General features: G+C 41.6%; 1 protein-coding gene across 1 annotated transcript in view; it reads right to left on the reverse strand.

Annotated features, from left to right (window-relative positions):
• Positions 1-6,280: 6,280 nt before the first annotated feature.
• The window catches only part of LOC104166179 (amine oxidase [flavin-containing] B-like), a gene marked incomplete at its 5' end in the record, with an annotated part of 31,213 nt that continues 21,828 nt past the window's right edge, over positions 6,281-15,665 (reverse strand). Inside the window, 6 exons of the mRNA XM_009706023.1 lie at positions 6,281-6,727; positions 7,144-7,206; positions 8,854-8,965; positions 10,025-10,122; positions 11,109-11,166; positions 15,400-15,453. Coding sequence (XP_009704325.1) covers positions 6,572-6,727; positions 7,144-7,206; positions 8,854-8,965; positions 10,025-10,122; positions 11,109-11,166; positions 15,400-15,453 — 541 coding nt within the window. The remainder of the gene's footprint in view (positions 6,728-7,143; positions 7,207-8,853; positions 8,966-10,024; positions 10,123-11,108; positions 11,167-15,399; positions 15,454-15,665) is intronic.

Here is a 15,665-nt window from a genome sequence, read left to right on the forward strand (position 1 = left end):
GGAGGCCTGACAAGGTGCCCTCGGATGTCTGAAAGGCACAGAGCAACAGTGTTTTGGCTCCTGCATTGCTCTCTAGGTGGGTAAATATCATGCGCTGTTTGAAAACATCTAACCTGGCTATTGAGGTTTTTGCAGAACAAGTGAAACACATGCATTAGCTATGAGTTAATCCCATGTATTTGAAACACATAGCTGAGATACTGAAGGTAGAAACGTGCCCTCGGATGTCTGAAAGGCACAGAGCAACAGTGTTTTGGCTCCTGCATTGCTCTCTAGGTGGGTAAATATCATGCGCTGTTTGAAAACATCTAACCTGGCTATTGAGGTTTTTGCAGAACAAGTGAAACACATGCATTAGCTATGAGTTAATCCCATGTATTTGAAACACATAGCTGAGATACTGAAGGTAGAAACCCCATCAATTTAAGTATCCTCCTACAGGGAGAGCGAGCGAGCAGGACGTGTCCGTCAGACCCCCCCGGTCCCGTACAGGCTGAACCCCCACGCAGAGGAGCGGACAGACAAGAGCTGTGTCTTTGCAGCCCTGTTGACCAAAGCTCCTCAAACGAGACGGCAACAACTTGGGCATTAATGCGTTGGTCTAAACTAAACAGAAAGCCTTCCTTCATTTCCAGGAGATGCCAAACTATCTTTTTCTGTACAATCTGAGGCCAGTTTTGCCTTTCATTCACGGATGCTTTTTTTCTGAGGCAACTCTACAGGCCCAAGGGGAACTTACCCTGCCTTGAGACGGAAGGCAAAACTCATCAGTCCCTCAAACATTTCTGGACTTGCTTCAGGTGAGTAGATTGGTGAGGAAAAAATGATCCTCAGTTCTCATGAACTGAGTGAGTTTTGTATGATGTAGCCAAATAATTTGCGAACACATCCTGTCCTCTCTGAGTGGGATTGCTAATTGGTTTCTCAGGAAATCGTATTAGTATCTTCTATAGATGTTATACCAAATGCATTTCTCCTGTACTAATCTGTCCAAATTAATTTTCTGTACACTGGACTGCTGGAAATAATGAATTGCCTCCTGGCTGGCATAGCCTCTTTGATATGCACACGGAAAGCTTTGTAAATACATAAATAAATAAATACATAAATAAATATTACTTCCATTTCAGTACCTCCTCTGGAATGCCACAGGGTATCTCTGAACAAAGGGTTAAAGAGGAACTTCAAATCTGACCCAAGGCAGCAATGTTTAAGAGTCATAACCATTTGTGAGCTGCTTTGAGGGCCTGTGAAATCCGGTGCTGGCTCTGATGCATTTCTTAAGGGACAGATGCTTTGCAGAGCATGCAAAGGATTAGTTGAGGATATTTGCTATCATGGTATTTGTGTTCCTTTATGATTTGTAAGTAATCCTGAAAGTTAAGCCTATACAAAGAATACTGCATGTTTTTAACACGTTTTTCACACAGATGGTTACACTTTTTCCAGCATTTATAGACTACATTTTTGTGAAACATAGGTCCCTTCCCAAGACCAAATTTGTTCTTCGGTTACATTATCCATCCAGCACTGACACTGAGCTGCTGGATGAAATTAAGCCAGTGATTTTTGTCTGTCTCTTCATCCAGGTTTTTTTATCTTTACACCACATGGTATTTGGTACAAGGTCTGCTTCTGCCCATGTTCAGTCCCTGCCCATACATGTTCTGGTACACACGGTGCTGTGAGAGAGGTATGTTCATGATGGGGACACTCCAAATCCACCCACAGCAATAAAGGCTAATTCTTAAGTCTAAGACAGTTGGCCATCTATATGTGAGGAAGAATTATTACCAAGTGTGCTTTGATTTTTTTAGTGTTCGGTCTTTTTGGCTTTGATTTTTTTGGTGTATGTTTTTTTTGAGGGGTGGGGTCGTCTTTGCTTCTTGGCAGTTTTGGGTTTTTTGGGGTTTTTTTTGGGTTTTTGTTTTTGTTTTTTTAAATCCTCCTCTCCTGCTTTCCAGAGCTTTCTTTACTAAGAAAAGCTGAAGATACCTCACTGGCTTCAGTATGAAATGCAAAATGTTGCGTTACCAAGTAATACTCACCATCACAACCAAGCCAAAAGGGGCTTCCACAAAAGAAAAGCCTCAAACAGTAAATGTGACATGACAATATTTATTGTTTCTAATTAAGGTTAAAAAAAGTTCACAGCTGTCAGATAAAAATATCTGCAGAGCCTATTGAAAAGGGAACTTAAGAAGGAAACCAAGGGAGACAGTCACCACAGAGGCACTTGAGAAAATGCTACAGTTATAAAAGGCACAAATTCATCACACACACAGCATATATATTCCTGCAAAGTGAAGTCACTCTTTTTTTCCAAAACACAGAGGCAGGCATCACTGAACACTGACCTGTACATGACCACAGGAGACACGCTATAAGCAGCAGTCTATGACAGCGCCTAAACAATTTCACCGTAGAGATACTTTGAAAGCAAGACTGCTTTGGCCATCTCTTTTTTATCTCTATTGAAGAACAGACTGTAAGATCAAGGTGATCTTAAAGTGGTGGAGATGGGAGAAGGAATGTTAGTCCACTTAAACACAGGTCAGGTTTGTTTGTGAGCATTTGTGATCTGTGATTTAAGTGGGTTTGCTTCTTGTCGGAGCAGTGGCAGATCTGTTGTCATTTAATCTTGGCTCCCTTTTGCATCCAAATACTTTGGGAGGACATACAATTCCTTCTTCCTCAAAAATATTTTTCTTTCATGTCTCAAAAAAAAATAGTAATTTAAGAATCTTAAAATTTCTGCACTTCTGTAAAGTGTACCTCAGTGAAACAACAGTCCCACTGAGGACACAGGAAGATGATTTTAATAGCAGTCCCTAGCTTCTCCTCCAGGCCTTGGGTTCCAGTGACGGACATTGCTCAGATATATACTTAAGTGTGATTAATGTCTCTGTTGTATTGACAGCACATGTGCTATTTGGAATCAAGGTCTGCACCAAGAAAAAAAATGCACTAGTTAAAGGAAGGGCAAGGGGCTGCCTCAGATGGCTCATCTCCTTGGTATTGTCGACTAGTTTATACCATTAGCTGTCAAGTACTTTGGTTAATGCAGATTTTCATGCCATGACCCGACATCCTTTGCAACATACAGTTGCTATCAGAACAGTGTACAAGCAAGCAAACCTTGTGGGGTTTGTTGTGTTTTTTTCAAACTCTTAAGAGCCTTACAAAATATGCATGGTAACACAAATCAGTTCATAAGAGACAAATACAATTACTTCCATGGTTGTTCCTATAATATATTTTACAAAGCTAGTAAACTGCTGGAACTTTCATGATAGCAGATTTCTAATCAAACATATTAATAAATTAAGAATATAGCATGACTGGTTACCCATTAAACCAGGCTTCATTCCTCTCTTTGAAGGGTTGGCATGAAGGAATTTTTAAAAAAAGAAAAAAAAAAAGTAAGCCAGTGCTAACAGTTCCCTCTACCCATGGGGAAGCAACTTGATTCTCTACCTACATTTGCCAATTTTCTTATCACACGGGCATCGATAGACACAAAGTGCCACATATTCCTTTCATGTGGAAGATGTCGAGAAAACGGCAGCAAATCCTTCTTTTTAATCCCCCAGTGATGATAAACTCCACAGCGTAACGGTAGCAAGACACGGCTGTAAAGACAAAGACAGCATTCCTAATGCTTTGGCAGTCTGGAAGGAAGAAGACAGACTTTTGAGTGCTAATACAGACGTTGCCATTCAGACTTCCCAGCTCCATGAGATTTGGCTAGAAATCTCAGGAAATCCAAATTTAATTTGAGTTTAAGTCACACCTACTTTTAGTTGTGGCAGAATAACATCAGAAGTGCTTTGTGGGTTGTTTTTTTTTTTCCATTTTTGTTTCACTTTGAAAACAAGAATAAGAAAGGTTTACAACTATATAGACTTTTTTTTTTTAATTGACCAATCTGACCAAAAGCTTTGGTTATGATTCAGTTCAGTTCTAACTATACCCAACTTCTGTTTTTCCATGGATTTTCTGCCCTGTGGCACACAACATTTTCTTGTCAGATGGGAAAAACCTCTGCCAGATTCAGGAGCAAAGGAGATAAATACATTTTGGACATGAATAAAACCAATTTATCCTCATTAGTCTCATGGATCTGCTCCCCTTTAGAGACCTGCAGAGTATTTCTAGGGCAGAAGCAGGACTTGAATTCCAAACAGTTTTGGCAGAGAAATCATCTGCAAACACAGCAGTTCTACGTATTCACTATCTAGCACTTAGAAATATTGGGCCAAGACTTTAAAAACGTCTTCCCAAATTTAGGCTCCTATGTTTATTTCTGGCCTGAAAATTGTCTGAGTTGCAAAAGCTCTGAACTTACACAGTTCCCGTTCAACTTTCGGTTTCTATTTCATTTAGTAAATAAATCACAGAGAGAAAGCCACATAGAAGCACTCTGTGGTAGGCAAATGTCCCAGGCAATTAGTGCTCTACGGGATACAATGAGATAGGCCATATGTACACTGCTGCACCGTTCTTCTGACTTAAAAGATCTTTATGTCTGAAAAGTTCCCCTATGCATTTTAAAAGGCTATTACGAGGATGTTCATTTGTGATAAAATCCAAGCTGCCACCACAAGATTTTTAACTGGCACATCAAGTTAAAAAGAATGAAACCTAAGGGCCAGAAACTGATGCGCTGCTCACAAATATTACAGCTTTGTAAGTAGTTCAGCAGATTTCCATGGGACTATTTGGAGAACGAAGTACTACTCTGCACAAGCAAGATCAGATGCTAGCCCAAAAAGTCTGCCTGAGACTGGTGATACGGTTCCTCTACCGTCTGCTCACACTAGTTGCTGAATATATTATTGTACTTCCCTCCATGGTGTTTCACTGCAATGCAATTTTTTACATATAAATTGGCACTGATTGAAGGGAGAAGTGCAGCAAACAGGCTCAGAAAAATTCCGGACATCTCAAACTTCATGTGCACCAAAACCTGTTCTCTGTTTTACCTGTGTTTTCCTGTTCTGTTGTGCAGATGCCAAAGAGCAGAAATATCTAGAACAAGGTACTGTCATGCTGACAGGTAGGCATCTAAGGTTTTGGTGGTTGGGGTTTTTTTTTGTTTCTTCTCCCTCTTTTTTTTTTTTCTTTTTTTTTACATTGTTTGAAAGGTATCAAGCTAGGGAAGGCAGAAGCACTTGCATGTGACTATCCTATCCGTGGTTCTCTTTGATCTCTCTATCATTTAGATCCTTGATTAATTACCAAAAGTGCAGAGTCAGTACAATACAGCAGAGCAGGCAGAAGTGGAAGTGCTAATCCCATCAATATGGTGGTTAAGAAAGACCAAAGCTCTGAATCAGCTAAGCTGTGTTCTACATCAAGCAAGTGTTGGAGGACAGTCAAGTTGGGGGTTTTGTCAGGGTTTTTTGGTTGTGTTTTTTTGGGTTTTTTTATGCTAACGCTACATTTTCAAGCCCATTGTGCCCTACCAGGCAAGAGATAGCCTCAAGGTGTTCAAAGCATTAAATTTAAAGTAGACGAAAGGAAGGAGGAAGAAAAAAAAAATACGTAAAAGTTTTTTTTATGGACGGCTTTACAACTTCCTGCGGTAGGCACAGGTTAATTTGTTCTCTTGGTATCTTGCAGCAACTTAGGGAGCTAAAAAAGAACCTTGGAGGCAAAGAGATGTCAGACAGGGTGAAACAGGTTCAAAAGGCTGTGTCTGTACATTAGCACAAGGTTCCCCATTCACACTCAGGTCCAGCAGCCTGATCTGCCATATTGCTGTACACATCAGTCTGGAGCTTGCCAGCTTTCTAGGCAGAGATCTGATCCTGCACAGGGACAGACTCAACTGGGACACACAGCTCTGCCCTTCCAGGCAGTGTAAACACAGCTGGGGAGGCAGAATACAACCACATTGCCAAAGGCAGTAAAAACATTGTCCTTTAACCCACTGTAGGACAAATATGCCACTGGAAATGCCAACAACCTATGGCCACACTTGCATAGTCTGGATGGATAAATTTAGCCTGACTTGTCCCTTAGGTGCTGCCTGGGATCTGGACATCCAGGTGAAAAAATACAAACACTAAAAAGATCCTTACCAGCAATTTGCATGAACTAGTTAATTATTCTTTAAGCTATGATTTCTTTTCTCAGTCTACCACACAGGAAGGCAGAAATCCTTTGTTTACAACTACAGATGGGAAGTGCCTGTGAAGACTTAGAGTTCAGGGTCTGGTTCAGATATAAGTGTAAAAAGAACTGGAAATCTCATCAGAACAGGCTTTATAGAGGTATTTTGTCACTTCTGTTCTGAGATCTGGATAAAAACCTCAAGGTGATAATGCTTGGCAGGGTATCCCAGAAATTCAACAACAAAAAAGTTACTGCTAGAAGTAGGCCTGGATTCAAGGGGCTCTTTCCAATATGGATCCTCCTCCTTTACCCCTCCCCTCCAGCCTCTTCTCTCTACTGTTTTCTCCTCTTCCCCAGTCCCCATCTGATTTTGGAGACAAGGAAGTACAATGCCAACAAAACCTCTGAAAAAAAACCTGCTCAAGTGTGAGGTTTTGTGTCGGCACCTTTTTCAGTTTCGAACTAGAAGTCCCTTTTTGTAGGCAAATAACCCAGCTGCAGCCACAGAGGTGAAGAAAGTGGAAAATCCAATCAGCTTTAGCAGTCCTGGCACAGATGGCAAGTTCCTCTCCCAGAAGGTTGTGGTGATGGGCAAAGCCGGAACATCCTGCGGGGAGAGCATCCATTATCAATATAACATCTCCACTGTGAGAGGCCAGATGTAAATTGAGAGATTCTTGTGGCAGAAACAGAATTGGGTTGAAGTAGTTCATATTATCAAGAAGTACAGCATATTAAAATTTTCTGCTCAGTTAAAGGAAAGAAGAGGAGACACATGGAAAGGATTCATAGCCTGGCTAAAAAGAGCAGCTCTTTCTGATCCCACATTACAAAGCTGTCAGATGGGTGCCCTCTCTCAGTTTCTATCACGTTCCTGTCTAGGGAAGGGCAGTTTTGGTAAGTAAGGGAAAGTTTATTGTGGTTTTTATTTAATTTTACTAAATCAAAACAGCCAACAAAATTTTATCTCATCAGCAAAACCACAGAAAAACAATAATCCATTTAATCTACAGCAAGACTTACAATTGACTCAGGTTCTGGCTTCCAAATTTCACTGTCTGGGATTTTCCTCATAGCAAACAGTATCTGAAAATAAATAACATCGTCTAGTAAGTCCAATTCATTCTTTGAAAAGGAAAGAGAGCTGGCTTCAATTTTTGTTTTAAAATGGCATGACAAAGACAACAATCAAGCACATAAATCACTGCGTATTCAAATTTTAAAAGAAAACTCGACCTTTGTACAATTCATTTCAGGTCAGGCCTGATACTAATAAGATACTCCTTCTAGTAGAAAATAGAAACAGTAACAGAAAAACCTCTCTGTGCTTAGTTAGTCCATGCAAGATATCAGAACTTGACTAGTCCCATGGGAACAGGGTAATATGATGTAACTAAGAGTTAAGTATACACTCATGGCAAAGCGAGGCGTGCATAAACCAGCTACTGCATGGACAAGCTATACAGCCAGGAGTAGCTTGTCTTGCACATTTTACCAGGATGTAGGAAGAGAAACAGAATCCTGTGAGTGATGATGGACCATCACTTTCAGCCAAAGAAAAGCAAGACTAAAAAGAAAACCTTCACAATGGAAAAGTAACCAAACTGTCAAAGATACCAGAGATCAGTAGGATAGCAAAGATTATCTGAAATAATAGTCATGAAAGACAGCAAGATTAACTACTTCTACAGTAAAATAAAATGGAGGTGGTGATATTAATGTTTTTCCTATTCCAGGCACTTGGAGATTTAAGATTTGCTGTCTTTTACGACGAGTTTTTATTCTAGACAAGATTCACGGACTCCATCAACTTTTTAATACAGGAGAGTGAGAAACACCCTTGCACTAGATTTTAAATGTATTTTCCTTTCACAAGTAAACGAGGAAAGGAAAACAACAAAATTTTTACCAGTCAAGCTCACTTGCCAACTGCTCTGCTGAGGTCTATGGAGGTTCTGCTGTGATGTCCTTACATTAGAGAGGTCATGAAGTAGTACCTCCAGAGGTTTTCAAGAGCAAGTTCGGTATAACCTTCACAAATGGGATGGTTTAGGGACAGTTGATCCCTGTTTTTTGGGGCAGTCCTATGGGCTAGACAAACTTTCCAGATCCATTCCACGCCAATTTGTGTTCCGTGACTGTAGTTTTTAGCCACAAGGTTCCCTTCACCTCCTAAAACAAAGATGAAATTTCTCTTGCTGCTCCATAAACTGTAATATTCCTGAAAATACTTGAGGAATTGGCATTTTCTCATAAGTAAAATATTTAAGTCCTTGTTTAATGGCTTTATGTAAGGCTGTCTCAATGGTGTATCACTGCGTCAATGGTATTACTGGAAACAGTTGAGGAAGGGACTGGCTTGGCGTGCAGAGCTGCAGAACTGAGCTGTTCCTGGTGAGGCTAATGGCCATGATCTTTGAGAACAATGACTACAAAGTGCCCATTTTGGAGAAAAAAAAAAGACTAGGTCAGAATTTGGAATTTCTGTTAAAGAAAAAAGGATTTCATTCCTGGAAACAGAAAAGTTTGATGAAATAGCTGCAGCCCTTCCTAAGCATTCCAAATCTGCAAAACCTTCATTCTTTTTTGAAGTCTACCCCCTTTACAGGGATTTGCATCAAGATTACAGAATGCCTGAAGCTGTCAACAGTCCCATTTCACCTCCAACCAGAAGTTCTTTCATTTTCCACAGGATATTTGACAGTGTGCCCTGTTTTGGGTTTGTGTCTGTACCTCTCTGGCTGCTCTTTCTCCAGCCTGTACAGCCCCCTCCATGTATCCGCTCCACTCTGTGGCTGTCTCTGTGCCAGCAAAATAGATCCTGCCAACGGGTTGCCGAATAATCCTGGAGGGGGACAAGCAGTAAGTCACATCAGCTATATATGGAAAGATAGCTGGGTTAATATTAGAATAGAAGTGTTTTAAATAACAGCAAGCACTTAAAGATAGTAACTTTGGGCGAGTTGAGCTGGAGGGGAAGTCTGCATCACATTTCATTTCTTATAGTAAACACACCAGAGTTCATGTTTTCTAAATGTTTGCACTGTTCCTACGTGTAAAGGGCAATTAGTTTGAGATGAAACTTATTCTGTCTTATGCTTTTAGCCAGCGTCATAAATACCAATGCTAGGCATTACTGGCACATTGTAGCATTGTGAACTACATCCCACAATATCTAAAGTAACAAGCTAATAAAAAAAGGATTTTTTAAAAAAATGCTATTTTCGCCAGAATTTGCAGTAATTATCATTAAAATTACTTTACATACTAAGGCTTCCATATGTTCCTCATTACAACTGCTTTATTGCTTTAAGTTCTTTTTAAATTGTGAAATCTTATACTTCAGAAGTAGGGCTATGCCACCACATGAAAAACTGAATCCAATCACCAGTCTGACCAGTAAGCCTTTTTCTTTCGAGTAAATCTTATTTTCATACAAAAACTTATGTCAGAGAGGACTGTATACAATAGCACACTGATTACTATATTAAGGCTTGACTGCTGAAAGGAAAGGAACAGTTCAAAGAAATCACTCATTACTATCAATGCTGGCAAAAATTAACTCTCTGCCAGTATTTATAAAATATCAGCTAAAGATGTGCTGGGAACGGTAACACCGATTTCAAAGTCAGTTTTGTAAACAGATTGTGAAAGCTTCCCAACTCCCTTCCAAGAACCTACTCAGCTGTATTCAGTGAATAAAAACCCCTAATGATACTGTACTCATCCATCATAAAGCCCAACTGAGACAAGTGGAAGGTTATAATATCTGTTTAAAATATTCCCCAGTGATCTTAAAGGTATAATGCGGGTAGTGACAGAGGATTTATGACCCCTTCTGAGGATATTTATTAACTTCGTCTTATCTTACTACTCCGAAGCCCACTATAAATAGACACTGTACCTTCCATACTGAGTCATTACGCCTGGTGGGAAGTAGGCTGTGTAGCAGCCCCCAGAATACTGCTCTTCACACCAGTTCTTCTCTTCGTAATGCACTGGCTGTAAAACAGAGATTAAGTCACTCAAGGAAAGGACAAAGTCCCAAGGAAGCTAATAAAAGAACTGAGGAGACAGCAGAGAAGAATAGCTTATGATTTGTGGCATGCCAACATCTGACAAGAGGAGCACATTTAACAAATCTCTTAATGCAATATGGATCTGACACAATAAGCCTTCATTTTAGACACTGCTAGCTATTTTTAAAAAAATTAGCTAATCTAGCCACTGTAGAACATAATCCTCTTAATCTGTCAATGTAAATTTGTGCTTTGAGCCATGTAAAGCAAAATTAACCTCTGGTGTACACAGGTATAATACTTGTAATATGTACATTGGATACAAATACGTACTGTTAAAAATGCAAAGTATGGCACTTGCATGGTTCTGCGTACAATATCATTGTGGTTAAAATGATGTAATCTTGAGATTGGTGGTTACAACATTTAACTGGTGTAAAATTGCCCTTAAAGGATAAATGGCATTGATCATATAAACTAAGCGTGAGATCACACAAATCCTATCAGTTATTTGCCGTTACAGGGAAGAGAAGGCAAGGGAAAGGACAAAAAAAAAAAACGAAAAAAAAAGAAACAGACAGCAATGGATCTTAGCAAGTAGTAAGAGTGAAGAAACATGTGCCCAACATAGGCTGAGAGGGAAAGGCAAGCCTGTCACATCTGAATGAAACCAGTCGAGATGTATGGTGGTAGGCACTGTGAATGCCACCCATGAAGCTGGACAAGAAGATGTCTGCCTTAAGTGCTTCATAGGCTCATTCTTATCCTCACTGTCAAACACAACCCAAGACTTGCCACAACCTTCTCTCCACTCCTCTCCAGAGAGCAGCAAGCGCTCCCGTCGCAGGTACCTTTTCCAAAAGGCTAGGCAGCCCTGTGCCAGAGCACTGCTGCATTCTGCTTTCATTCTGCCCTTCCCCACCTCAACAAGTCCGACAAGAGATGCTGCGGTTTAGATTTTGTGCTTACATGTAAAGCTTCCTCTGATCCCAGAACCTTTGCATAGAGCTCGCACAGCCTCGTCTTCCTGCAAGAGAAAAGCAACAGACGAATTCTGTGTGAGAAAAGAGGTAGGGAAAAAAAAAACACCTCTAATATGTCCTAGTTTCAAGAGAACAAGTATTAATGTCTGCTTGCACTTGAGGTTCCAGCTTTTTGGGATCTATCCTAATCGGTCAGCCTCTGGATCACTAGAAATAACTCACTCAAATGCCTGTGCTGCATAAGTGCCGGTTTTACCAGCAGTTACGTGAGCTGTTCCCTTAAGATTCCTCTTGCAGTCCAAATCCATACGTTAGCCAAAGGTTCTCTAGGCTGTCAGGAAAAGAAAGTAGTAAGGCATTGCACTTTTTTGTCTTGGCACACAGTTTAACTTATGGTTTGTTCCTACAAAGATGCAGGTATTGATAGCCTGAGGCTCTCAGGGAATCAGTACTTTATTTCTATATCTATAAAATTTCCTCCTGTTTTAGTTTATGGGTCTATAAATCCATGAATATGCTTCATTCTGTAGCAAACCCCAAGTGCAATTAAGTTTGTTCCTACAACCTTCTGGGTCTTACTGTTAGCCGCACTGCACCAATTCCCAAACACAAGAAGATCAAGATGAAAAAACAGCTAACAATTATGAAAAACACACAAACACAACACTGGAAAGACATTTACTTCTGGAAGCAAATCCTGTGCTCTACAGAAAGCCATGCTGGGCACAGAAATACAGCAGTCCCAGCTCTGTAACTGTATGGGCTACACTTGCAGCTATATAAGCATGTGAGGAAACCATGTCTATACTGCTGTATGAAGCAACACAGCTATACAGGAGCCCAGCTATACCCACGAGCAGCCAAATTCAAAGAATGCTATAGAAAGGGGATGAGGAAGAGAAAAAAAAGGAAAAAAAAAGAAAGGAAAACCTGAAGGGCCTTGAAAAAGGTGTCCTCCTGTGCAGGCTGGGGCTTGAGGAGGAAAGTGAAGGCTGCTACAGTTCAGGAAGAGCCGTGGCCCTGGGGTGATTTGGCTGCTGGTGGGTGTCAAGCCCAGCAGCAGCAGAGGAGAAGGAAGCAGTGCCTTCCTTCTGCCCTGGGGCAGAGGACAAGGGTCAGCCTGCTCCAGAAGCAGAAACGCGTGGCGACACAGAGCCTGACCAGGAGCGCTCAGAGAGCTGCGGGGTCGATACATGAACATCCCTCTGCAGTCAGGGGGTGACATGGATCCAGCAATAGCCATAATAAAAGGGAGCATCTCCTCCACCTCTCTCCTTAAGTGAGGTGACCACCATGCCCTGCAGACCACCAGCACCTACCCAGTGTCTGAACAGAATAAAGCCATTTTAGCAGCATGATCCAGCAAAGTCTCTGCTGAGGTCAGCCCACCACCTCTCACAGATGCCCACCGGCCCCTTCTTTCAGGGCAGGTCAGTCACGCCACGGGGCTCCACAGGAAAGCAAGTTATCACCTGGGGACCCATCTGCTTCTGCTCCTCCCAGCACCATGACAGAGATGAGAAGGACCCCTCTAGATCTGCCCTTTTTCCATACGTGACTTGCAGACCCTCCAGGGAATCTGGAAATGGCATACCAGAGGCTGGTAGGGATTCTCATGTATGGCCAACTGCAGGGCTCCAAGAAGGTGTAAGTTCACTGCTGTTTGCTAACTACATTGCAAATACAGATAAAGTTAGTTTAAGATAGCCGTGCAAAAGAAATTATTTAGCTTCAGGTCAAAGGTATCTTCAGACTCTTAAGAAATTTCAACCTTGGAAGAAATTATTCGTCAATAATAAGGTATTATTTGATGGAAAACAACAAACCACAAAAAAGCAGTTTCTAAAGCACTGAATTGTACCAACAGTAATTTATCACTGAGGATGCTCCCTCTAATAAGTGCAATCCTTGCAGATGCACTGGTCTCTCTGCAACATCTGCACTTTTTGTCCTAGAACAGTTTAAATAAATACTTATTTATGGATTTATGGTTAATGCTAGCATGGAATATATGGAATATGCAGTGAATAAAATCCTTATTTCTTGGCTTTGGACTCAGCTGTGAAATTGCCACCAGCACTAAATAAAAGGAATGTTATGCCTGGAGCTACCTAGGTAGGGTCCTGTTGAGAGTTACACTGTGCCTGGTGTGGAAGAAGTGCACATCCAGACATTCAGCTCTTTTCCCTGGTCTCTTATTCCATGGCAGTGTGTGATGCCATCGCCTTCGTGGCACAGCTGTGAAAGGCAGGGCACAATCTAACCACTGTAATTACTCATTGGCACCTGGCCTGGGAAGACCAGCTGGAAGGCAGCAGTGAATTTTACTCCCTTCAGTCTGGCTTAGGCTGTAAAACAGTTTCCATCCCCTCCCACAAACACGGTTCCCAGCCATGATTTAGGATAGCTGCCACAGACTCCACATCCTACTCTTCATATCCAAGGATTACTGAAAACCTTACCCTGTCATCAGTGTGATAAAGGGAGAGCCCAGCTTGTGTCAGTAGGCGAGCACAGCATCTCAGTGAGATACAGCTCCTGTAGGATGCTGCAAGAAGCCTGTCCTCAGAAGACATCCCTCACTGCAAACACCACAGCTCCCATCTAAACAACACAAACTGGTGGCACCCTGAGTGTACACTGGGAGAAGATCCAGGTTCATGCTCTGCCTTCTCGTGGACCCTGATTTCAACTGGAAAGAGACTTGAGCTCATGTGCAGAAGAGGAGCTGCAGGGTAGCCCAGCGGGTTCCTGCCTTGGCTGGCTGTGGCCAGGACTGCAGGAGCCAGAGAGGTACCCCTGCACCAGGGTACATCTATCAGGTACTAACCGAAGCATATTTCATAACCATTCTTTATCAAAGCAAAGTCCTGCCTAACCTAAAGATTATTTCTCAAAAGACAAGAGTTCAAAATCCTTTTGTTTAAAACTTGGCCGTAGGCAGCAGCAGAGTCAGATAATTGTGCTAATGCTTTTAACGTCCAGGGGAAAGCAACCTTTCCTTCATGGTGCCTTGCAAACAGCCAGGACAGCCCTTCATTTCACAGAAAGAGGAGCTGTTCTCAAATACCACAAACGCTCAGCTGTATCTAGTGTATTGACAGTGTAAGACACCATTTGGTGTTTTATGATGGCTTAAAATGCTGGGCACACTGGATTTCAGAATACCTACACTACTTCATTGTCAGTCACCTGCTGGGGGTCTATCTCAAAGTCTGCATGCTGAGGAAAAGGCTGCCTTGTCCATTTCTGCCAAAATTAAAAGTGCTCTGTGGTACCAGGCTGTCATTTGAAAAGACTGGTACATTAACAGCCTCATTTAGACCCATTATCCACTACCTGCAACGCTAATCTGAGATGACTACATCTTCTCTAGTTAGACTAGCTATTACTGTAAAAATGTTTACTTGCACACAGTATTCCTTGTGGCATGCTTTAAAAATAAATATATTGTCTCCATGTCAAAATAAGGCTCTCCTCATATCCACACTCTCTACTTGTAGCTTTAATTTGATCAGATACTGTGAATCAGTGTGATGGAAAAAAAACTCATTACTTTGTAAATTCCATTTTAGTAATAAACCAAAGAGCAGTACTGTATGCAGAGATTTGTTTCAAGAAGACAGTAAAAAAAGACCTTCATCTATGCCTGAAGGGCATTTGTTTCCCCCATAACTGAGAGTGGAGAGCTGGAGGTAGCTTTTTGACTTCATGATGCTGAGGTCTCATTCATGGCAGCTACAGCAGCCTCAAGGCTGCACTAAGTTACAGATACTGAAAGGACCCTCCAGGATGATTAGGAAAAAAAAAAAAATGAGCACAGTGGCCAAACCTGTCCCTTCTGACAAGCTTTCGAACTGCTCAGTGCACTTGCAGGAAGCCAAAGAGGTGGCAGTGCAGGGGTATGAGGCTGGTCCCAGACCCTTTCCAGTGAGAGCAGTAGAACATCTACACTACTTTCAGATTCAGCAGCTTAGAGCAGTTCTTTTGCTAGAGTCACATAACCAGAGCAGCCCTGCTGGAAAGTGAGAACCAGGACCAGAGAGTCTTCCAAAGGGCAGGGGCTACCTACCACATCTGCTGCCATTTTCTGGAAATTCTGTGGGGCCTTCATCCAAAAACAAGTAAGGTATCTTCTTCCTTAAAGTAACATGTCTGTCCGCTGTCACAAGCTTACAGACAACTTCCTTCAAATTGGGGCATTTTTTCCCTGCTCCAGTCACTTAGAACAAAATTTTGAGTCTGATTCCACACAGATCTCCAGTGTTTGTACTTACCTTTCTTCTTTTGTGAGACCTGTCAGTCTTCTACACTTCCGAGCAAGAATGAAGCTGTAGGAAGACCACAAACAATATACTTCCATTATGATACCACATTTCATGTATTATTTAAAATGCCAATACCTTATGATGGGATGCTGTGATTCATAGTATTAGACTCTACCCAAAATATCTATTTCACCTCTCTGCATAATGTTATATGTTCTGTCTGCTGCTTGCAGGACTCGCTGTGGAAGGAACCGCTCTGAGATTCAGGGTGGAAT

The sequence above is a fragment of the Cariama cristata genome, unplaced genomic scaffold, assembly GCF_000690535.1.
Source record: "Cariama cristata isolate BGI_N322 unplaced genomic scaffold, ASM69053v1 scaffold8248, whole genome shotgun sequence".
NCBI lineage: Eukaryota > Metazoa > Chordata > Aves > Cariamiformes > Cariamidae > Cariama > Cariama cristata.